The 23,190-nt window shown below is 53.8% G+C and overlaps 1 protein-coding gene across 4 annotated transcripts; it reads left to right on the plus strand.

Annotated features, from left to right (window-relative positions):
- Window positions 1-1,122: 1,122 nt before the first annotated feature.
- GATA2 (GATA binding protein 2) lies at window positions 1,123-20,957 on the plus strand. Of its 4 annotated transcripts, none has more exons than XM_090022117.1 (6): window positions 1,123-1,272; window positions 10,397-10,789; window positions 10,989-11,594; window positions 14,236-14,414; window positions 17,384-17,509; window positions 18,329-20,957. In XM_090022117.1, exons 2-6 carry the CDS (start codon window positions 10,561-10,563, stop codon window positions 18,626-18,628), a joined length of 1,440 nt encoding a protein of 479 aa, XP_089878243.1. In that variant the 5' UTR covers window positions 1,123-1,272; window positions 10,397-10,560; the 3' UTR covers window positions 18,629-20,957. The 4 variants fall into 4 exon arrangements, with proteins under 4 accessions (XP_089878243.1, XP_089878242.1, XP_089878241.1 ...); XM_090022116.1 differs by lacking the exon at window positions 1,123-1,272 and adding an exon at window positions 4,941-5,023; XM_090022115.1 differs by lacking the exon at window positions 1,123-1,272 and adding an exon at window positions 9,883-10,104.
- Window positions 20,958-23,190: the final 2,233 nt, after the last annotated feature.

The following is a 23,190-nucleotide window of genomic DNA, read 5'->3' on the forward strand; positions in this document are numbered from 1 at the left end:
ATATATGTATGTATGTATGTATATGTGTGTATACATGTACACACACACACATATATATAATGTGTGTGTGTGCATGTTTCCTCCTGGAGGTTTTTCTTTCTTTCTTTCCTCGCTTTTCTTCCCCGAATTAGCCTGATCCTTGAAGTCAGGGGAAAGAAGTTCACCCCAGTCGCAAAAAATAAATCCTGCTTTCAGTCTGTCCCCACACAAGCCCTTTCCACCCTACACCTCGCGTGAAGCAGAGAAAGAGACATTTGAGCTACAGCCGTGTAATGGTCCAAACAAATGATTTTTAATGGCAATAATCTTCCCCCGGGTGCGTGGGTGCGAGAAGGGGGGAAGCGCGAGAGGAAAGCTGAAACTCTCCATAAACCGGCAGGAAAAAGAAAGGGCAGGAGATGGTCCCCCAGCCCTACTTGCAAAACCAGTTTCAAACACATCGGTTCTGGCCCAGTCGCCTAACGGGCTGGGAGCTCCCGTGTTTGAATCCCCCTTCCTTAGGGGAGCCAGGACTAGCCGGGTGCTCGCCAGCCTGGCCTGCCCCCTCCTCCGCTTTCCAGTCCACGCAGGTGCATCGCCCAAGAGCCCGAAGATTAGGGAGATGTAAAGAGGAAAGGTAACAAAAGGGCCAGGGGGCTCCGTGCAAGATTTCCCCTGCTCATCGGGAAATAATCCAAACTAACCCCTTTCCTGGAATAAAGAGAGAGGCTGGGACAAGACAGACCTGATCCCCTATGTCTAAGGAGGCGACAGTGCCCGTGTGCGTGTTGTTGGTATAATATCAATTCAGTTAAAAATATGAAAGTCAAGTCGCGTAGCCGGTGACAGCGAAGGCAACAAAAGGTGCGGGCGGCAGACAATGTGATGTGCTTGTACAGATATTGTAATGATGCAAATGAAGGCGAGGGGACGAGCTGCCTTATTATGTACATAAATACACACTGGCTCGCCGTGCCATCCTTGACTGCAGGAGAGGGAGAAGGGGAGGGGTGGGGAGAGGAGGAGGGGGTGGGAAAAAAAAAAAGCAAGCCCAGCTCGAAAATCGCTGCCAGTTTTAAACAGCCTCCCCCTGGCAGCCCCTCCGCCGGCCTGGGCGAGCCTTCCGCAGCCGCCGCGACTCCCTCGCTCCTCCGTACTGCCAGGCAGAGGCGGCGGCGTGGTCCACCCCCGGCGAGGCCAGATGTGGCCGCACCGCTGCCCGTGAGCCCCGAGCCCGGGAAGGCAGCGCGGAGCCGAGCGCAGAGGCAGGCGGTCCTCGGCTCTGCGGAGGAGGTAAGGGGGGACCTGCCGGCACTGCGAGGGGAGGTGGGGTCGGGAGCTGCCCTCGCCCCGTCCAGCGCCGCCACCGCGGCCCGGGCGCCAGGGGCAGCGCGCCGGCGGCTCGGCTCCGCCACCCGGGGCCCTTCGCGCCGATGCCCGGGGCAGCCGGCGGCTTGCGGTGTCGGCCCGGAGCGGCCGCCGCGGGGTTTCAGCGAACGCGGGTGGCTGAGGGCATTTCTGGGCAGCACTGCTTGCCTTTTCCTCCTTTCTTTCTTTCCCCCCTTCCTTCCCCCCAGAACATTTCTTATCTGTTATTGCTCCCATGAAACCCGCGATGCCATTAAACAAAGATGTCTGGGCGCATAGGGAGGGCGGGGGGAGAAAGAAATCGTTGGCCTTCGGCGCGGCTGGTTTCCAACCCGGCTCCTCTAGGCTTCCCACCAAACGCCAACAAAAAAATAGAGGGGCCTGACCCGCGGCAAACAGCTGCCGGACGAAATGTGCAGGCCGAAGGGAGGGAGAAGCTGGAGGCAAAGATGAGCAGAAAACGGAATAAAACAAACCAAGGGAAATCACCCTCATTCCCATCCCAGCGCCGCCGGAGAGGAACGAGCTTCTCGCCTCGCAGCTGGGAGGAGGGAAGGGATTTCTGTGTTCAGTGAACAAGAAAACGCCTATTTTTTTTTGCCCCCTCCCCAGGGTCTAACATGTCCCGAGGTGAAAGTCAGCCCTGCGGGGGCAGCGGGGGCCTTCTAGGCGATGCCATCTCCCTTCTTGCCCCGGGTCAAGAAGCGATCGGGCATCCCGGCCGCAGCCCCCGGATCCGCGCCGGGGAAGGGCTGCTGGCGAGCGGGGCCCGCGGGGTCTTCCCCCGCGTCCTCCCGTGACTGCTCCCAGCTACTCTCCTTCCTAATAGCCTGTCCCCATCTTCAGCCTCCATCGCCCTGGCCAGCACCCAGACGAGGGTTGTTAAGACAGTGCCAGGCAAGCCAAACAAATCCGAGGGCCTCCTCAAAAGGACTCTCCCAGCCCGGGATATTTGGGCGGGGGGGGGGAAATACTAACAACAGAATAACAGTAGTAATCCTGAGCATAGTCATTCTCAGCATCCTCATCGTCATCTCCATCTTGGGAAGTGCTTGTCACCAACGAGATCTCTCAGAGAGAGGGGACAGGGGAATACCCACCCCCAGTCTTCTCTTCGCTCCCCATTGTTGCCAGATTTGTTAATAAAAAAGATGCGAGGGTCTGTCCTCCCCTGCAAAGCCCCGCAGCTCCGCAGGGCACTGGTCGCGCTGCTTCTGCACCTGCCTGCGCAGGGAGCCGGCGCTGTCCCAGTCCCGTGCAGCAGATTTACGCGGCTTTGCATGTTTTAAACTTCCCCGGATCTGGGGCCTGCCTCTACCCCTCCCCTCCTGCTTCTTTTCTCCCCCTTCTAGAGCTTCAGAGACTCCTTCCCCCCCGCCTCGGTCCCTCTTTTTATTCTCCCCTTGCTGCGAGGTGCCGAGGTGGGGAGCGAAGCCCACAGCAGCGCCGGGAGGGGGAGGCGATTTCAATAAGAATAGTGCGGGGTCTGGGCTGCGGGTGGCGGGGCGCTCGGATGCTGGGGGACAGGAGCCGGAGCCCGGGTCGCAGCCTTAGGCAACCGCGTGCCATGGCTGCGAGCCTGAAATCCGGCCTTGTCCGCGCAAGCCGCGGCGCAGCGCCCGGCTCTGCGCGGAGATGCAGCTCGCTGCCGCGGGTCCGCGGGGCACACTCACCCGGGCGCGGTGCGCACGGTGGCGGGGGAACGACGTGCTCGGACCCGGGGTCTGCGCCTGAAACTAACGCGCTTCCCCGCGCCTCCGGGGCCCGATCCTGCGGCTCTGGCTGGGGGGCGGGGAAGTCCCTCTGGGAAGTTTTGCCCCTAAATCTGCGACTCGCGGGTGCGCATCGAAATAGCCCCGCGGGGAAAGCGGCTCCGCAACGAAATCTCGCGGGGGACGGGGCGGATAGGCCCGTCCCGGCCGCTTTAACGCCGATCCCGACGGGCAGAGCCGGTCCCGACGGCATGCGCTGCACAGGAGCCGGCACCCCGGGCTGCGGCTGCGGCTGTGTGTGTGTGTGTGGGTGTCTGTGTGGGGGGGGTTGTCGCTGCCGGGTCTGGCCGGCTCCACTCGGGCTGTGGTGGGGGCTGCCCCGCAGGCTCCCGCCTCCAGGGGATCAGGGCCCGGCCTGCGGGCAGCAGGCGGGGCAGGGCTGCTGCCGGGCTCGGCGTACACGGGACGGGACCGGGACTGGGCAGCGCGGGGCGGAGGCGGCCTGGGGAGGGGATGTCACTAGCTGGGGAAGGAAAGCTCAAGGGGGAAGGCACCCGGCCAAGCCGCCTCGCCAGGGGGTGCGGGGAGGAGGCTTTGCGTGGGGACAGAGTAAGCCCTGGGCCACCCATTCCCGCAGCCACCTCATCCCTTTTCCACGCCGCTTCAGTAGGGCCCGGCGGCTGAGAGGAAGCGGTGGCAGGTTATAAACCATTAGCATCCATTACAGCTCGGTGACACGGGGCAGGTGAGGGGTCGGGGGAGAGGAGGGAAAGGGAGGAAGCAGCAAAGAGCTTGGGAAAGAAACGAGATGTGCGGGGCAGCCTGGGCCTCCAGTGGGTCCTGCCATGCCCCGCGGCTGGGCAGGGAGCACGCAGCTCCCCAGGGCACCCCCAACCCCGTGTGTGTGTGTGTGTGTGTGTGTGTGACGCCAGCCCGGCGTGCCTCTCTTCCTGTACCCCCTCGCCCCCGCCGCCCATGCTGGCACTCCGGATCCGGCTGCCCTCGTGGCTGCTGCGGGACACGGGCACGGCGGGAGAGCCCCCGCAACCGCAGCGGTGAGTGCAGCGCCCGCCTCTGCCAAGCAACCGGCTGCCAGGCTCCCGAGCCAGGTCGTGACGGGTTAATGCCTGTCCCCGTCCTCCCCCTCCTTCCCTCGGCGTCTGATGCCTGCACCAATTAGCCGCGCGCAGGAGAGACAGGTCGCGGGGCAGGGGACACTCGTGCTGCCCCGGGGCTGCGGGCGGGGCAGGGAAGTTTGAAACAAAGGGCAGCGCAGACGCGGCCGCGATGGCGGGCGGATCCCGGGCCGGGCGCGGTGCCCTGCGGCCGGGCACGGCGGTCTCCTCCGGCCGCGGGCGCGGAGCACCCCGTCCCGCGCAGGGGCCGGAGGGGCTGCAGTAGGATCGGTCATGGGTAGGGGGATCAAAGAGGTCAAAGGAGCGGGTGGGGGAGACTGGGAGAGGAGCAGCCCAGCCCAGCCCAGGCCAGGCCGAAAAGCCCGCCGGCGAAGCCGGGGTGCGGGGAGCGGCTGGGGCAGGGACACCGGCTGCTCCCCCCTCCGGCCGAGCTGCGGGGTGTGCAGGCGCCGGGGGGCTCCGCCTTTGTGCTGTGCCGCTGCGGCCCGCCGGGACGGAGCCCGCACAGGTGTCCCGCCGCCTCGACGGCCCCGCTCACTGCAGCCAACCCTCCCCCCCCGCAACGAGGTGACATCACTTGTCAATCAAATTAAAATAACCAGTTGTGCTGCCCCGGCTTGAGGGGGAGGGGGGGATGACAACAGCAAACAACGGCAAAGTCAAGTTCAGGCAGCCTGCCCCACTGTGCGAATGGGGCGGGGGACCCAGGCAATCCCGCTTCACGGCAGCAACTTGCTTTCAAGTTTCCTGCCCGCACCGCCGGGCACCCGCAACGCAGCCGCGGATCTGCGGGGCCGGGGCGCAGGGAGGAGGATTCACCCGATGCCAGTACGTGACCGGCGGGGAGCGGGGCTCCTCATTGCCACGGGCTGGGCGATGCGGCCGCCCCGCTGCCAAGCCTCAGGCGCGCGGGACAGGGCAGCCGCGGGGGCTGCCCCTTCGGCCGGCCGAGCCGGCTGGCTCCTGCCCCGCAGGTGCTGTCCCGAGGGGCTCGGAGAACCGCCCGCCGGCTGGAGCCCGGCTCCGCATCCGGAGTAAAGCTGCCCTGCCCGGGGCCTTGCGCGCTCGTGCACCGATGCGTGAGCGAACGAGACCCCAAGTCCCCGCGCACAGACGTGACCCCGCCCGCCCGCCCTGCCCCGCGGGGCCGCTGCGCTGGGGCATGTCACAGCCGGGGGGACCGCCAAGCCCGCGCGGAGGCGGATCCGCGGCGGTGCGGGATTATCCCCGCGGCTTCTGGTCCCGGCCCGATCCCTGCCTCCTCCTGCCCATTGCAGCGCAGGGACCGAAAGGGCCTTTCCAGGAACTCGTTGGCTCGCCTGCAAGGCTGACACGATGATGATTATTATTATAAATATTCATAATAATTTATTTTTTGCAAGGGGAATTGAGAAGGGCAGAGGAGAGGCGCTGCCGCGGACAGGGGGAGAAATAGGGAACCCGAAGAGTGTTAACAGGGCAGGTCCTGACCCCAGCACCGGGGCCGGTAGGAGCAGGGGGACGCAGAAACCCTCCCTCCCTTCCTCCCGCCCCAAATAATAATAACAAGAAAGGGCGCGGGTGTCTTGCCCGCCCGGCGCACACCGGGTGAAGTTTCCGGGGAAGCCCGGAGCCTCTGGGCGACAAGGGGCCTTCCTTGCTGCCGCCACCCCCGGGTCCTGCCCCTCGCTGCGCCCCGTGCCCGTCGGGCTGCGGCGTGCGGGGGACGACGCGGTGGAGAGCGGGGCTGCTTTTACTATGCTTCACCCGCGGGCTGCGGGGAGCGAGCAGCCGGGGCCCCGTCTCGGGCAGGCACCGGCTGAAGGTAACCCGACCCGGGGGCTTCGGCGGCGTTTCCCGGGCAGCCCCGGGCTCTGCGGCTCCATAAATCAAGCAGCCTGATTAATCTTTACAATTTGTCTTTTAAAACAAACACGGGCGAATTATCAGCTCGTTAACTGCGATTTTATCACCCGCCTAAAACAAACAGCCCCCAACAGCCGCCGCGCTGGGGGAGAGGCCAGGGGCAATTAAAACGCGGCTGCTAATGAAGAGGAGCGCGGTCCCGGTGCACGGATCCGGGCCGGGCTTCTCCGCAGCCCGGAGGTGGTTGCTGCCCGCTGCGAGCCCGGATCCGGCCGCTTTTCAAGCGAAACATCGAGTCTTTTCTCCCGGGACAACGAGCAGCCGCGGCGGGACACTGGGGCTCTTTAAAGGCCGATCTCGCCTCCCGTCACCTCCCGCGCCCCGGTGCAGGAGCCTGGGCCAGGGCAGCCCGGGTTTCCAGGTTGCTGCAGGCCGCGGGTGTCCGGGCCGAAGCCCGCGGCTCCCGCCCCGTGTTACCTGGCGGCGGTTTTCCCAGCCCGCCCGGCCGCGTCCCGCGGGGATCGCTCCCACTCGCGGGGCAGCGGCTCTGGCCCGGCCCGGGGCCCCCGGGAGCCGGAGCAGAGGGCGCCGGTCGGGTCCGGTCCGCAGGCCAGAGGCAGGACGGCGGCTGGGGAAGCGGGGAGGCAGAGACCTCCCGGCAGCTCAGGCAGCTTCCCCGCGAGAACCGGGCCGCGCGAGGGAGCGGGGCCGGGCGGCTCGGAGCGCAGTCCCTGCCGCGGCGGCGCCGCCTCCCCGCGCCCCGCCCGGGGCAGAGACCGAGGCAGCCCCCTCCCCCCGGCCCCGGCCCCGGCCCCGGCTCCTGGCGGACGAGAACAAAAGGCGGCGGCGGCCGAGCCGCAGCGTGTCCCGGCCCGGCGCGGGGTCCCCGCGGCAGGCCCGGCCGGCCGGGCCCGGGGCAGCGCCGCTCCTCGGCTGCGGAGCAGGGGGGTCCGGGGGTGTCCTGTGCGACCCCCCAGCCCGCCTCACCCCTTCGCCTTGAAAATCCGCGGCCGGGTTTGTCCGGAGGGGGAGGTGGCAGCGCCCGGGGGCAGGGAGGGCAGGGGCAGAGCCCCCGTCCCCGCGAGGAGCCGCTCCCATGTGGGAGAAAGCGTTTCTTCTTATTATTGTTATTATTAAAAAGTTCATTTCCTGGCGAATTTGGCAGTGGCGGGTGACGTCAGAGCCCCGGCGTCTCAGTGACTGGGGCCGCCTGGCTGGGGAGAGGCAGCCTCCGATTACCCAATTACTGCCTGTCAATCCTCCCCGCCCCCTCCCCGCGCCGGGAGCCCGGCCCTGCCCCGCACCCTGGCACCGGGGCGGGCGTGTCTGGAGGGGACGTGCCCTCATCACCCGGGCACGCCGTGCGGGGGGCCAGGTGCCTCAGTCACCCCGACACGCAGCCCGGGCTTGCTCCCTCCGCGTCCGGCCTCACACTGCCGGCCCGCACCCTGCGGGGAGTCACTCGCACCCCGGCGCTCAATCCTGCCCCGCTTCGGGAAGGGGTCTGCAGCCCTCGCCCTCGCCCTGCACAGCCAGGTCCCACCGCCGCAGGGCCAGGGACCAACCCCTTTCCCTTTCAAAGGTCCCGCAGCCTGCTCTCTCCCATGCCACCGAGGGGTTTCCCTCCTTGTAAGCCCCCTGTGCGAGGGGCACAGACCTACCCCATCCCTTTCCCCCAGCCGGCCGCTGCCTCCACCCCTGCCATGGCGAGCCGGGAGCCACTTCAGCCCTCCAGGCCCCAGCGTGCCCGAGCCCGAGGAGGGCAGGACCCTTGGCGCAGCTGGGGAGGAGGGGGAGGAAGAAAGGCCGTTTGCCTTGTTTCGCCTCCACCTTTGAAACCTCCTCATCAAACCCCTGTTTTCATTCATTCCTTTAGCAAATTAGAACAAATAAAATAAATAATGTCTTTAAAAAGAAACCCCTCCAACAGCCTCTCAGCCGAATGAGCTCCTTTTATCAGTTGGCTATGAACCAACCCAGAACAAATTTTAGGGGGCAAAGCAGGGACTTGGCCACAGGATCTTAGCCCTCGTTTTCATTTCAGTGTGTTTTATTATCGCCCTGTCTTCGAGCCTTGCCTTTGCTGCTTTTATTCCTCTCTCTCTCTCTCCGTCTCTGCCTGCCTCTCCCCGGCCAAGCTTTGCTCAATACACAGGCAGTTAAAAGCGGGACCTTCGAAATGTGTGATAAATTAATTAGCCGGCGGCATAAAAAGCCTGTTGATTCGGGCTGCACGTCTCATCCGCCCGAAACAGGAGGGCTGAAAGCAACGGCGGCTGCAAACAGCAGAAACGCGTTTAAAAAACTAATAAATCCCCCAAACAACTAGAAGGTTTCTATTCCCGTGGGATTTAAAAGGAGGCTTCTGGTGCAAGATCGCGCTCGGGATCCGAGGCCGGGACGGCGCAAGGATGCCTGAGAAGATGCGTTTGGGGAGCTCCCAAGCTCCTGCCAGGCAAGGTGCCCTGGGCCCGCACCTAAGCAAGCCCGGGTCCTGCCCCGCTTCCCAGCCGAGCCCAGGGGCGCCCTGCGGCGGGGCCGAGCAACAGGCGGGCGGGATCGGGCCCTCGGAGCAAACCCAGCCCTGGCGGTAAATGAATTCTCCAAGCGGATTTCAGAGCCGTAATCCCCCGCCAGCCCCAAACGGTGCCCAAGCACCCTCGCGCAGGGCTAGTTTCTATAGAGAGAGAGTCTGGGAGAAGGGTTTGGATCAGCAAAATAAAATTGAATACATATATTCAATTCTATTTTGCTGATCCAAACCCTTCTCCCAGACTCAGAGGCCGGGATCAACCTTGAACAGACCTGACGGCTGCCAAGGGCTCGTATCCGCGGGATTGTTGGTTGTGGGCTTTGGTTCGGTTTTTTTGTTTCGTCTTTGAATTGCCCTCACTGACTTGATGCGACCTGGAGCTCCGCGAAAGGAGCCACCTGGCTAAAAAAACCCTGCGAGCATTTTGTTGGGGCGGGGGGTCTGTATATGCGTGTACATAACGCACACCGAGCTGCAGGGAGGGACACACAGCCCATTTCCGAGACCGGGAAAGGATAAAAGTAATAGTAGTAGTAGTAATAATAACAACAATAATAACAACAATAATAATAAACGGCGGCGACGATGATGGCACGCTAATAATGAAAATCATAGTACTAATCAGGAGGAGGCGATTCCTAGGGACAAGTCACAAGTTTTCTGTTCAGGACAGAGGCTTGCATTCATTGCCCAGCTCACCTGCATGGGAGGGGAGATTTAGCCTGAGTCAGACCTGCAAGATCCAGCTCTCTCTGTCCAGTTTGTCTGAGCATTGCACCTCCTGGACACCAGCCATCAAACACCCACTATTATTCCCCCTAGGAGGAGGATGGCTGTGACGAGGTTTTGCAGCGCCGGTGGGTGATACTGGGGGAGGCGTGCGTGCATGCCCAGCCGCTCGGGCATTTTGCACCGAGTTGGCGCCAGTGCTGCCCACCAGGCGGGTGCACATGCCTATTCCTGCCTTCCCGCAAGACCCCCCCCCCTTTTACTCCTGGGGCATTTATGTGGTGGAGCGATCTGTGTCCCTGACCTTATTTCTGGTGCGCTGCTGGGGGTGCTCAGGACCGGCGCGATCCGCATCGAGAACAACCCCAGAGCCCGTGTGCGAGGCAGCCCCGGCGGGAGGGGGAGGGGGAGGAGAGGAGGGCGGGGGCGCGGGGGGGCTCCGCTGCCTTTGGCGGGTTCGGCTCTTTGGAGCGGCTTGGAGTGAACGCGGGGATGTGGATTCCGGGGGCCAATGGCAGCGCTGGGGCTGCAGGCCGGGGCCGCTGATTGGCTGCGGCGGGATTCTTAGCCCTGCGCGCCCCCCGAGTTCATGTCTACTGGGCTGAGTCCGGCCGGCGCCAGCGCTGACACGGGGCTGCGGGATGGTACAGACAAGGCCGGGAGCAGCGGAGCTCGCCCTCGCCCTCTGAGCGGGAGCCTTGCCCCGCATCCCCTGCTCCGAGCAGCCGCCCATCGCTCCCAGCCCCGCGGGGAGCTCTGCAGACGCTGGGAGTTCGCTTCCCTGCCCTGGGAGGAGATCGGTGTAAGTACGTGGGTGGGGGGACAAAAACGCGCTGGTTTTTCACCGGGCCTCTCCTCTCCTCTCCGCCTGCCTGGGTGTCAGCCCGAGCTGCTGCGCTGGATCCGGCCTCCCCGGCCTGGAAGCCAGCTGGGAAAACTCCTGCTGCTGTTTGTTGGGAAGAGAAAAGTTTCCCCGGGGCTTGGCGGCTGCCAGAGCCGCTCCCGGGGGGCGAGGGAGGGAGGGAGAGGGCAGGCGACCCCCGCGCCAGCCCTTCCCCCGCCCGCATGCACTAACCCTGCCTCTCCGCTCACAGGTGCTGTCCGCTCCTGCCCCGCGGAGAGAAGGACCCGGTGACTGTGGCTCCCCTCGCCCTTGTTCCTGGCGCCGGGTCAGCGATCGCCGCCGCGGCAGCAGCGACCAGCCCCCGCCGCCGGTCACGCCTGGTCGGGGGGCGGGCAGGGGAGCCAGGGCGCCGGGATGGAGGTGGCCACGGACCAGCCGCGCTGGATGGCCCACCACGCCGTGCTCAACGGGCAGCACCCGGACACACACCACCCCGGCCTGGCGCACAACTACATGGAGCCGGCGCAGCTGCTGCCCCCGGACGAGGTGGACGTCTTCTTCAACCACCTGGACTCGCAGGGCAACCCCTACTACCCCAACTCGGCCCACGCCCGCGCCCGGGTCTCCTACAGCCAGGCGCACGGTAAAGCCCCTCTCCCCGGGCGGGGGGTGGGAGGCGAAGCGTGGCCGGGAGAGGGGAGGGGGAGACCGGGCTGCTAGCCCGAGGTACCGCCGGCGGGGGGGGAGGGTGCGCCCCCGCACCCAGGGCCGCGGTGCTCCCGCAGCGCTCGGGGCCGGGCCGGGTTGCGCGCCAGACCCGAGCGCTGCGCTCTCCCCCGCAGCGCGCCTGACCGGCGGGCAGATGTGCCGGCCCCACCTGCTGCACAGCCCCGGCATCCCCTGGCTGGACAGCGGCAAAGCGGCGCTCTCGGCCGCGCACCACCACAACCCCTGGACCGTGGGCCCCTTCGCCAAGGCGCCGCTGCACCCGTCGGCCGCCGGCGCGCCCGGGGCCATCTCGGTGTACCCGGGCAGCAGCTCGGCCAGCACCGCCTCGGTGTCGTCGCTCACGCCCGCCTCGCACTCGGGCTCGCACCTCTTCGGCTTCCCGCCCACCCCGCCCAAGGAGGTGTCCCCGGACCCCAGCTCCACCAGCGCCGCCTCGCCCTCCTCGTCCTCGGCCGGCGCCCGGCCGGAGGAGAAGGACAGCATCAAGTACCAGGTGTCCCTGGCGGACGGCATGAAGATGGAGAGCGCCAGCCCGCTGCGGAGCAGCCTGAGCTCCATGGGGGCGCAGCCCTCCACCCACCACCCCATCCCCACCTACCCGTCCTACGTGCCCGCCGCCCACGACTACAGCAGCAGCCTCTTCCACCCCGGCGGCTTCCTGGGCGGCCCGGCCTCCAGCTTCACCCCCAAGCAGAGGAGCAAGGCGAGGTCGTGCTCAGGTGAGCCCCGCGCCCTCTCCCGGGCCTGCCTGCGCGTGTGGCGGGGAGTGTGCGTGTCTGCGTGTGCGTGGCAAACTCAACTCTCCTTTGGGGTCGCAGTTGAAGCAGGGTTTTTTTGTCCCCTTCTTTTGTGGAGCTCAGGGGAAGGAGCTCGGGCGCATCCCCGCCTGCCCTCTCCTTCACCGGGGGCTTTTTCCAACTCCCCGCTGCCCGGCTGGCTGGAGCGGGGTGCAGGCACCGGCTCTGACAGACGCAGCACGGCGGGGAAGAAACCCTGGCGGATCTCAGTTGTGCAAATTGGGGGTCATGCGGGGAAATAAGTCTGGCTCGGAAAGAAGGGCCCGGGCTCGCTGTGACGGCTGGAAATCTGGGCCAGACCCTGCGGTCGTACTTGAGCACCGACCGGGTGGGGAATCTGTAGCGAGCTGCTTTTGTTGCCGGATCGTTAATGGCATCTTGGCTGATCCCGACCAGGCCGGTGCTTCCCCTTCCCGAGCTGAACCAGGCGTTTGAAAGCGAAACTTACCAGGCCGGTTGCTTGAAGCCGAAGAGAAGAAGGCCTCGATTTCCTTCGGATCCTGAATGGAGCAAAAGTTCAGATATAGTTTACATACCGGGGCTGAGGGCTGAAGGTGCCGAGCAATCGCTGGCTTCCCTCCACGCCCAAAACACTAGGAGCTGGGAGATCAAACCCGATCCTCCCTCGCCTCAGAGCCCTGCTTGCTCCGAAAGGATCGCAGGTCATTCCCACCTTCAGTACCCTCGGGATACGGTTTGTCCCATAACCTGCATTTCAAAAACTAGCTAATTCGCTGATCACTGAAGTTGTCCCTGCCGTCAGACCGGCTGTATTTCTAGACCCGGGTAAGGAAGTGCTGAGAATTTCTAATAATTGTCCTCGTTTTCCATTCTCAGAGGTGAAGGGAAAAATCAAATCCTGTGTAGCTGGACAGTCTTAAGAGAGGCGTTAAAAAATATGGGATATATCTTTGTGGGCATATTTATATAGGTGTATCCAGCCAGCCAGCTAACTGTAGATGTTTCATATATTTATTGTATTTCCGATATAAATACATATATATGCACACACAAAAACACCTCTTTTTTTTAAAAAAGTCATTCAGCCAGTAATTCAGAAACCTGATCTCTTTTATGTGCTGTGCAACAAAAATATCAGCTATTTTACAACCTCATCAGCTCCCATTTCAGATGACCCTTTTTAGGAAGGAAAAATATATACTCCCCCCTCCAATATCCCTTGCTCTTGTTTTCATTTTGTTTTGGGGTTTTAGTTTGGCTTTTTTAAAACACTCAAAAGAAAATTCAATTACAATTAGCACCTCAGCCTTCTGCTTTTGGAAACAGCTCCCAAACACAGCAGTCAGCGGCAGATAAATGGATCCTTAATGGCTTTTTTTCCCCTTTCTTTCTCTTTTTTTTTCGCCTGAGCCGCCCAGGGTTTTATTAGATGGGGGAAATGAAGGATTTTTTTTTAAGGGAGCCCCCTGTGTATGGAACTAGGGAAAGTTCGTGACCACTCTGTTTTTGTAGGAAAACTAAGACTCACGACACGACGACTCCTGCAGCTTCCTGCCCTAGGAGGGACAAAAGCTAGGAACGCAGCTCTGCAGAGCTCCCCTCATTTTTCACTGCAGACTGTGTTGTTTGAAAGCCACCCACTCCCTAGATTAAAGGAGACACAAGCCCTGCTGAACTCAGCGTGGCCGGCTCCAGCTAATAGCAAAAGAGAATTTCCTCTGCAGCTAAATACTGTACCATTTGCATAAACTATATTAAGTGAATTTCCTATATTAAGCAGACCTGCCCTGGAACCATCAGAGGCCAGTGAACTTTCAGTAAATAGCTTTCTGAGGCAGAAGCTAGCCTCTGTCTAAGGAGCTGTGCTGGTCTAGTTGAGCCACTTTGCCTGCACAGCAGCAGCAGTTCTGCTGCTCAGCAACGACTTAATAAGGAAATAGTAACAGGCCAACCACCCCCTGCCCAAATTATACTGTTAAAAAGTAAAGCATGAAAAAAGGCGGGGGGACCTGTTTCTCAAAATAAAGTCCAGCTGCACTTCAAACAGCTTTATGCTATTAACATAAAATAATTCCTGAGCCATTTATTTTCTGGTTCCAGTTCCAAACTGGCTTTCTTAATTTTTTTTCTTTTTGTATTAGAACAAAAATGTATCGAAGGGAAGGAGATGGGGGAGGGGGGGTCTTTCTGCCTTGAATTCAATTCCAGACAATTCCTTCCCTCCCCCCCACCTTCAAACTGCTTGCTGTGTGTGTGTGTGTGTGTGTGTGAGCAAATGTGTGTGGCAGTACAACATCTGATCTTACTGTAGAGGTACAATGGAGAGGGGACGAGGGACTGCACTCAGCACAGAGGAAGGCAGTTCTTGTTACTGAAATGAGAAGTTCCATTTGACACAATAAGAGTGTCACTCTTTCTCACCTTGCGGAGAGAGCGGCCCATTTCTGATAGCATAAATTGCTAGTCAGAGGCTGGGTGTGCTGGGCGACATTAGACCCTTGTTGCATGTGCTGTCTGATTAAGCTTGAATAACACACTGTTTTGACTTCTGGAAGATGCCTAAAGGACAATGCAAAAAGCTCTTGTGAATTTGTTTTTAAAGAAAGAAATCCGGTTTCTTCGTGTTTCCATTTAGAAGGCAGAGAGTGTGTGAACTGTGGAGCTACTGCCACCCCTCTCTGGAGAAGAGACGGCACTGGGCATTACCTGTGTAACGCCTGCGGGCTCTACCACAAAATGAACGGTCAAAACCGACCTCTTATTAAACCTAAACGAAGACTGGTAGGTGTCTCTGTCTTTGCTGGGCTTGGGGATAAATTGTGCAAAGGGACCACACACAGACAGGCATAATGTGTCTCCTCTCCTCTGCTTCAGACCCTGTATGGATTCTAGATGTACTGTACAGGAGATTCATGTCACTCAGAGGTCACAGCAAAGCCTCAGGGCAGATTTCAGGGACTCCACCCATAGCAGTTACATGCCAAGGTATAGAATGTGGGCAGGCTTGCAAGCTAGCTTATATTCCTAGACTTCATTCCTGATGGAAAATGTGCAGGACAACAAGTCTCTCTTTCTCCTTATGAATGCCTAGCTTTAACCTCCGATGACAGCTTTGATTTCATTTCTCTTATATTTGGCCTCTTGGGACAGTTCAGAAATGTACCAGAATTGAAAGGGTTACAGGCATGAATACCCTCCAACATGTTGGGATTAAACAGAAATCCCAACCCAAAAAACAAAACAGAAAGAAAAGAAAATAGAGGAGTCAAAGCCACTGCTCCCTATTTAATAATTATTTGTGTAAAGGCCATGAAGTAAGATTTACTCTTATAGTCCCTAACAATATTAATATTGGTTCCCTCCTCAGACAATCCCCTGATGTTTTAAAAAAAATCCTATTATTTTTCCATGGAGTCACCTATACTTTTTATTTTCATTTGAGTGATTAAAAAAAATGTCCTTTCTAAGCTCCTGGTAGTAGTTTCCTATCCGGATATCTGTACGTTAAAGATAAGGAAACTTTGTGTATCTGTTTCCTGACTCTAAAAGCTTTAGAGAGTTTCTATAGGCAAGGCATGCCAGTCATGCTCGCTGTTTTGAAATTTCTAATACACTCTTCTCCACAAATAATGAGTAAAATGCTAAGAATAATAAATATATTTTTTTTCAGAACCATGTGATTTATAGTGCCCAAATCTTTTAGCCATTTGGGGGCCATTTTAATGAGACTGGTTGCGGGGGAGGCGGGAAAGGGAAGAGACCAGCATTAATGATCTAATGCTGGGATGGGATACAGAGGATTTCTATAGTGAGTCAGAATTTCAGCTATGCAAGTTTCTTAATGACTTGCTTTCCTTCTAAGGTGACTGACATATACAGAAATGTTAAGTTGTGTAACATTATCATCTCGCAGGCTCAAGTCCTTGCCAGACTGAATAGGACAGTCCACAGAGTTAAGCAGCATAGTTCAGTATCAATAAACCATCTCAAATATGCAAACCTAGCTCTCTACCTTCTAGTGTGCTGGGAGACTGTGGTACTTAAACTTACTGCCAAGGGGGTTGGGGAACTTTATTTATTTATTTTTTGGAGGGGGAGGGAGTTCTTGTTTTTATTTTAAATGTTTAGTTTTATATTTGTTTCTCTTTGACTTGCTCATGTGTGTGGGACAGAAGACTCCTCTATTCATTTAGGAGTTTATTAATAATGATAACTTTTCTTAGCGCGCATTCAAGAACTATTTTCAAAACCTGGAGGCCTCTAAAATTCATTGTATTTGGCTTGCATGTATGCGCATGCATAAATGGGGATCCACCCAATCTCTGCTCTGGCCTCTGGCTCTGTTCTTCTAGGCTAGCAGAGGGCTAACCTCACTAGGGCCTGATTCTGATTTTCTACTACTGAATATTCCACCAGCTACAATTTCTGACACCAGCAAAGTAACAGGGAGAACAGGATCAGGCCAGTCTTTGGAGCATGATCAATTTGTATTTTGCTATCTGGACCACTCCCCATTGCAGGAGATGGGCAGAGCAAAGTGTAAAAAGTCCCCAAGTGAAGGGAAACCAAGTGCTTCAGGTTTCAGTATAGGATCTGCAAGAGGCTCAATGCCTCTAGAGCAGCATCATAAGCTTGAGTCAATGAATGGGCAGTTTTTCTCACCCCAAGTTACAAAAATCCTTCCAGAGGAGGGCTCCTGGGAGATTATTGCACTTTAGCCATGTTAGAAATACTTGAAAAAAGAAATGCTCAGTCCTCAGAATTCCCAGGACTGCACAAATTGGGGTGTGCTTTACGGAAAGCCTCAGCACCTTCCTCATGAGGGTCCCCCTGAGCATTTTGTCCAGACTCAACATTTTTTCTGAGCGGGCACCCTGACGTCTTGGGTGTGTTTTTTTTGTAGGGTTTCCCAGCTATGGTCCTATCCTGAAACCAAGGGATATTTTGCTCACGTTTACATTTTTTGCCTACATAGCAGAGTTCATTTTGGAAGGCTGAAAGGTTGTTTTCTTTTCCCCTCCTTAAGGGTTCAGCAGGCCAATATCACATTTAAAAAGATGATCATTTGGGGGCTTGTCAGCGTAGAAAATGAGCAGAGACTGAGGCAATAGTAGTACAGTCAGCAGGCTCATTGCTGCAGGGCATGAGATTTGGTTTGCTAAATATTTAAAGAAAGTTGGAGCCGGTTTTGTTTTTTCCCTTTCATTTGTAAATGGAAACTGAAATTTTAGTGATGGCTCTGATGATAAATACAGCACCCATCTAAGTAATGCAGTTGTTTTTCTTTTGTGCCTTCTTTCAAGGGATGGTGTCAGATTAGAAATCACATTCTAAAAATCAAGACTGGTCTTTTTAGCACCAAATAGATAATAGGAAGAATGTTTAAAATAAAAAACATCCCCCCACATCCCCAAGATCAGGAAGGAAAGCTTTTAATTTTAAGCATCAAGTTTATTTTATCCCCGATTTTAACATTCTTTTATTTTTTGCTTGGTCTATTCAGAGAGACTGCTCCGTCTCCCTGTCTGGCTTTCATGCACTCACACCACCTCACATTGTTTGGGTTGCACTGAAATTTAAATAGAAACATTAAAAAAATCGCAGTAACATTTCTCCAGCCCTATACATTTTGTAAAATCTTGTCTTAGTTATGAATCCAAAATGTTGGACCTAACTTGACCTTTAAAGTAAGTTTCCCCCTACTCCCCTACCAGAAACACTATTGATTTCTCCCTTTTATTTTTGGTTAGTCAGCAGCTAGGAGAGCAGGGACCTGTTGTGCCAACTGCCAGACAACCACTACCACCTTATGGCGGCGTAATGCAAACGGGGACCCAGTATGTAATGCCTGTGGACTTTACTATAAATTGCACAATGTGAGTATTTGCTTGTCTTGTGTGTGTCCCTGCTTGCTTAGCTGGGATTGATGCCTCAACTGCATGGTGTGCCCTGACCTTTTATTGGTTTCAGAAGAGGTTTTTTTTTTTCCCCCTGCAAGGTTCCCCTGGGGAGTCACAGCCATTCTTTGTTGGCATAGTGATGCTAAGTTCACTGACATTACAATGTATTAGCTTGGCTTCCAAAGCTTGGGCAAATCAGGCAAAATAGAGTTACAACACTTGGTTGTTTTAACGAAGCATGCCTTGTGTGCTGTCCCCTGTAGAAATGCAGAGGCTATTTAAAATGGATTCTGTGCAAAGGGTAATCCCAGTGGGGCATTTTTTCTGTACAGTTGTGAAGATATGCTTTTAATATTATATTTAAATTTTAAAAAATGAGAGAGGGATACAAGCAGGATTCATTTGACACAATAGATGTTATTTAAACTCTTAACGGAGGCTGAAGCTTTGCTGGGACGAGGTTGCTTCTGTCTTAGAAGTGAATTTGGATCAGTGTGTGCTGCCTTGTTTGATCTCTTCTATTAGGAAATGTATGGGGGGCTGAGAGTAAGCCTGAGGGAAGGATAGCTCTAAGCTGCCAAATTCAGTCCAACTTGTTTTTCATGTTTGGGGGGGGGAAGGGGGAGGGTGCATTAAACAAATCAATATAAACAAGATCTGAGAGAGAGACACCATTTTTTTTGGCTAGAAGAAAGTCTCCATCCAGGAAAACACACAGGGGCTGTCCAAATATTTTCATTTTTGTACAATAAGGTCATTTTGTCTGCATGAGCCTGATTTTCTCATTTCTTGCAGGTGAACAGGCCTCTGACCATGAAAAAGGAAGGAATTCAGACCAGGAATAGGAAAATGTCCAACAAATCAAAGAAAAGCAAGAAAGGCTCAGAGTGTTTTGAGGAACTGTCCAAGTGCATGCAAGAGAAATCGTCTCCATTCAGCGCTGCCGCCCTTGCCAGTCACATGGCTCCAATGGGGCATTTGCCACCTTTTAGCCACTCTGGACACATCTTACCGACCCCTACCCCCATCCACCCATCTTCCAGCATCTCATTTGGACATCCACATCCATCCAGCATGGTTACAGCTATGGGATAGAATCTGAAGACCAAGAGACCCGCACAGAGATTAAGAACATGGGGCTTTGCCTAAGATGACAACAAGTAAGAAAAGATTCTGCCAAGAGGAGAATGTAGGGAAGAAAAAAGGAAGGAAAAAAAGGGATCTTGCTCCAGTGTGGTTCAATTCGTAGCGCTGGACTAAAAACTTTGCAATTATGGGTCTTCTGCAGAAACGCTTAATGGTGCCTATATGCACTTTGCCCCCTCAGGTATAAGAAAAAAGAAGAACTCACCTGTTTGATACCTACTGGTCCAGCGAAAAACAAAAGGTGGCAGAAGCAGCAGAAGAAAGAAGCTGGAACTGGCTCTCCTTTCTCTCTTTGTTATTACTGTGAATATTGTAAAGAAATTAACAGCCCCCATGGCGGAAGAGAGGCTGGTAGCCACCCATGCTGGATTTCTATCATGGACTTTGTTTGGGGGAGGGAAAAATAAAGGACAACTTTATAGAAGCTTAATTTTTAACAAGGAATCAGACACAGAAAGTTATTATTTATTTTGCTCCTGTTTTCCTCTGAGAGCCTCAAATCTTCTGACTTGCATGTTTTTGTGCTTTTTCTTTTTCTGTTTGTTATTTTTAATTTTTTTTATGAATGTCTGCCCTGCTAGAAAACAACAGTTTCATAACAGGAAAAGCATAGTGCTAAACAACTATCCCTTGACTCTCCTTCATCGGTTTTACATACAAAAAATATCTGCTAGGTAAAGGATACAAGAGAAGAAAACAAAGCAAAAATGTAGCTGTGATAGGTGATTTGTAATGAGCCCAAGATGCAGATTATTTTGACATAATTCTTGGATATTTTTTTCCTTAACATAAAACATTTTTTTTTTAAAAAGTTATCCCCAAACTAGGCAACTCCAATAGGATAAATCACTGAAAAATACAGTTGTAGGAAACAATCTTGCACTGGCTGGGAGTGAGTGACGGGGGCTCTTATGAACCTGTCCCATCTAACTTCTAAAAGTCTGTCAGCAACCACAAAAACCAGCATAGGGCAGAAAAATATCCCATTCAAAAACTCTTGAGGTTGAAGCATTTTTATTTTGTTCTGTTGGCAGCTGTCGATTTAAGATGTAGACTAGCTGCCTGTGGTATACTCACCATAATCTGGCTACAAAGTCCATGAGAAGCTGGAGCGCAAGCTGTCTGTGGGCATGCCAGCCCCTCAGTGGACTTCATGTTCGGGAGTGAGGAAGGGCAGAAGTTTTAGGTTAAGATCACTGGAGGGGAGAAAGAGAGAGACAATCAGTTTCAGCTTCACACATCCTTCAAATCCCAGCCGCTGTAACAGCTGATGAGGTGAAGGGATGGTGACATTCTAAGGGGAACGACTGTTTTCCGGAGCACATTTTATATTTAAAAAAAATAACTAAAAAAAAATAAAATGTCCCATTATTAAACCATATTGTATGTAAACAACTGAAAACAAAGCTATTGCCAATGTGAAGTGTATTCTATTGATTGTTATGATCTGATGCCTCTCATGAACACAAACTCCAGTATAACATACGATGTACATATTTAGCTATACTTCTGATGAAAATGCCCCAATGAGCAGAGGGGTTTGATAATGTAAACCACGTAAGCTTAACTCTGTGACAAGCTTTTTTTTTTTTTTTTTTTTTAACTTTAATTTTTTTTTTCATCACGCCAATTGTATTTTACTGCAAAAGTCCTGCTTTAAAGAAACATACAACATGGATGTACATTTTTTTCTAAATATATAATTCAAATATTTGATAATGAACTAAGGACCAAGCTGCCATGGATATCCTGCTTTCCTCCTCCTTCTGGTCTCTGTAGGCATATAGCTGCACTTTGTAAAGAAGTGGAAATAAATGAATGGGAAAAAAATTGTTGGGAGAAACAGTAAGAATTTTTAATCTACTGAGTCAAAATTTGGTCCTTTTAACTTTTTGTCTTTTACTATGGTACAGCTGTACATTATTTGTACCCAGCTCAAATTTCTGTAGGTTTTGAGGGGGGAGGGAAGGGTTCTGGGGCAGAAGAAGGGTTATTGATATACTGTTGACAAAGTGCAATATATTGTCAGTCACTGCAGCATAGACAACAGCAGTCAAGATTTAAATTATTTTTACCTGTATCAGCATAAAAATTCTGCAGTATTTTCTGGTTTTATTTTTATTTTTTTTAATTTTGCTTATTTTTGAATTAGTGAACTAAGTTATTGTTAATTATGTACAACATGTTTATATATTGTCTGTAAAAAGTGTATGCTTTACTCATATTCCTTCAAGGTGAATCCTGCTAAGAATAATAAAATACCTTTTTGTGAAAGTAATTTGTGCCCTGTTTCATGCCACTAAGCCTATAGTTTGTTAGGGAAGGGATAGAATAGGGAAGGGCGCTGAAGGGCAGTGGAATTATTAATTTTAAACTTTGTGAAGCCTCGGCAATCAATATTGCAAAAAGGTTAATGTGTTTAGGGAAAAATAACTTTGGAATGACTTTTAATATAGAAAATGTTAAGTACAAAAGAGCATTATCAGGGTTTTATGTTGATGTAGGTTCACACGCTTTAACTATATTACAGATTCTAAACCAGTTTAAAATCCAGCACAGCACCCGTATCACTTAACAACCTGGTGTGTGAGGAGTAGAATAAAAAAGAAATCCTGCAGTGGGTGCTGAATAAGGCTTGTTCCCTGCTCCAGGATCATCAAGGAATTTTCTGCTGTGATTGACATGGAGGGGGCAACAGTGCCTGTGTCTGACAAACTTAGGGACCAAAGTTGTTCTCTGTGTCCCTAGAGATGGGACGTAGTACAGGCAACAACAAGGATAGCTTCTTTGGGAGATTCTTCCCTGTCACTGTGTCTCACCCTTGCCCTTGATGATGTCCTCTGGGGATGGCAGGGGAGCAGAGCCACAGTGGAGACTGCTGAGAAGGGCAGTTAGTTCCAGTTGTGTGTGTGATTGACACCAGTGTGCCAGGACAAAGACACCAACACATTGCACCCAGGCCACAAGCAGCTGTCGCAGGGTTACAGCCCTGAGGACTGGTTTAATCCAGGTGTATGCCTCTGACCTACTTGAGGAACCAGTAGGAAGAGATGTAGAACACCTGCAGCTCCCACAGACTTCAGGCAGGGAAGCAGGGGGTTGGCACCTCTCCTGTTAAAGCAGAATTTGAACAACAGGTGAAAGATGTGATCCTGCTCCCCCTGAAATCCATGGAATTCTGCTGCTGCTTATTTCAGTAGAAGCAGGCTGACGTATAATTGCTTACAGATTAAGGAAAATAACCCCAGTTACTGTTAGCAAATTCATGCACTTTCCATCATTGTGTCTCTAAACCTGCAGTCTCACCTCTGGCTCTGCTTGTGAGCAATGCTTGCAAATAAAAATATTAGAGATGCTATAGATTTGCTTCAGAGTGCCTCTAACAGATACAAGGCTTTCAGTTCGAAGGAATTAATCATCTCACTAACTTGCTTAGCAAGGCTTAATGCAAACACCAATAAAAACTGGTTGATGGCAAAGATACCATTCAAGTTCACTTTGTGACTTTTATTTAAAAAGAAACAAACCAACCATAAAACAGATCTAAAATTGGGTTATATCTGAAAGGTTGTTATTCCCCTTCTTCAAATCTTTAAAGACTTTTGCCCCGCTGTGATGTCTGAAAGAAATGAACCGGCTGGTGGTGGCTAGTCTGAGGGGAGAATGGGGAGATTTTAATATTATTTAATTTAAAACACTTTACAATGATTTAGACACATTGAGCCATTTACTCCTATTGTTTGCTATGCACTTTGGTTGTCTCTTGCCCTAGATTAAGGCCTGGCCCTGTAACTAACTCTCCTCAGAGGTATCTTTGTTCCCTCATGGATCAGCTTGTTGAATGAGGGCCGTGGACTGGGAGGACAGGTACCCTGGGTGGATATTCAGCAGGGGGGAATAGGTCTTCCTGGGTGTTTATACAGTTCTTAGGCCAGGAGGGTCCTCATCTTGACTGAAGTCTTTGATTGTTACTGAGATGCAAGTAAGAAAAAATCCTCTTTCCATAGGAGGGTAGTAACTGGTGAAAGATCAAAATGTTTTTCTGTATTGCACGTGTCATATTTGTATTGAAACATTCTACATAGGGGGAGACAAACAAAGAGAGGAGAACAAAAACTGGAAATGTGCAAAGTGCAGTGCGATGTATAAGCACAGAGCGGAGATCAAGGCAACAAATCAAGATTTAAACTCATTTAGCAGCAACCAAATGCTGGGGGACAGTTTCTCATTGACAGGTTCCCTGACATTACTTGCCTTTGGTTCCTGTTGTTGGGATTATTGTTTTAAACCGAGCTTAATTGTCATGTCTCTACGGCCACATCAAAAGCCAAGTAGATTAGGTTACAGGGAGTGTTTGATGTCAAAATACAAAATGCACAGAATGAAAGCTGAAAAAGGTAGCCTACTTTCAGAGATTTCTGGTGTGGCTTTTGCCTCCAACAATTTTTATTTGCAAAGGCTGCATTTTTAACGGCTGCATTTCCTTTACTTAATCTCGTCTTTCCTTGAAT

Source organism: Crocodylus siamensis, chromosome 11 (assembly GCF_052110815.1).
Source record: "Crocodylus siamensis isolate JL-2025a chromosome 11, ASM5211081v1, whole genome shotgun sequence".
In the NCBI taxonomy this organism is placed as follows: domain Eukaryota; kingdom Metazoa; phylum Chordata; order Crocodylia; family Crocodylidae; genus Crocodylus; species Crocodylus siamensis.

Coding starts and splice junctions, on each gene's coding strand:
- GATA2 (XM_090022117.1), top strand. CDS start 10,561: ATGGAGGTGGCCACGGACCAGCCGCGCTGGATGGCCCACCACGCCGTG. Junction 11,595..14,235: donor CAAGGCGAGGTCGTGCTCAG/GTGAGCCCCGCG, acceptor TTGTTTTTAAAG/AAAGAAATCCGGTTTCTTCG. Junction 14,415..17,383: donor TTAAACCTAAACGAAGACTG/GTAGGTGTCTCT, acceptor ATTTTTGGTTAG/TCAGCAGCTAGGAGAGCAGG.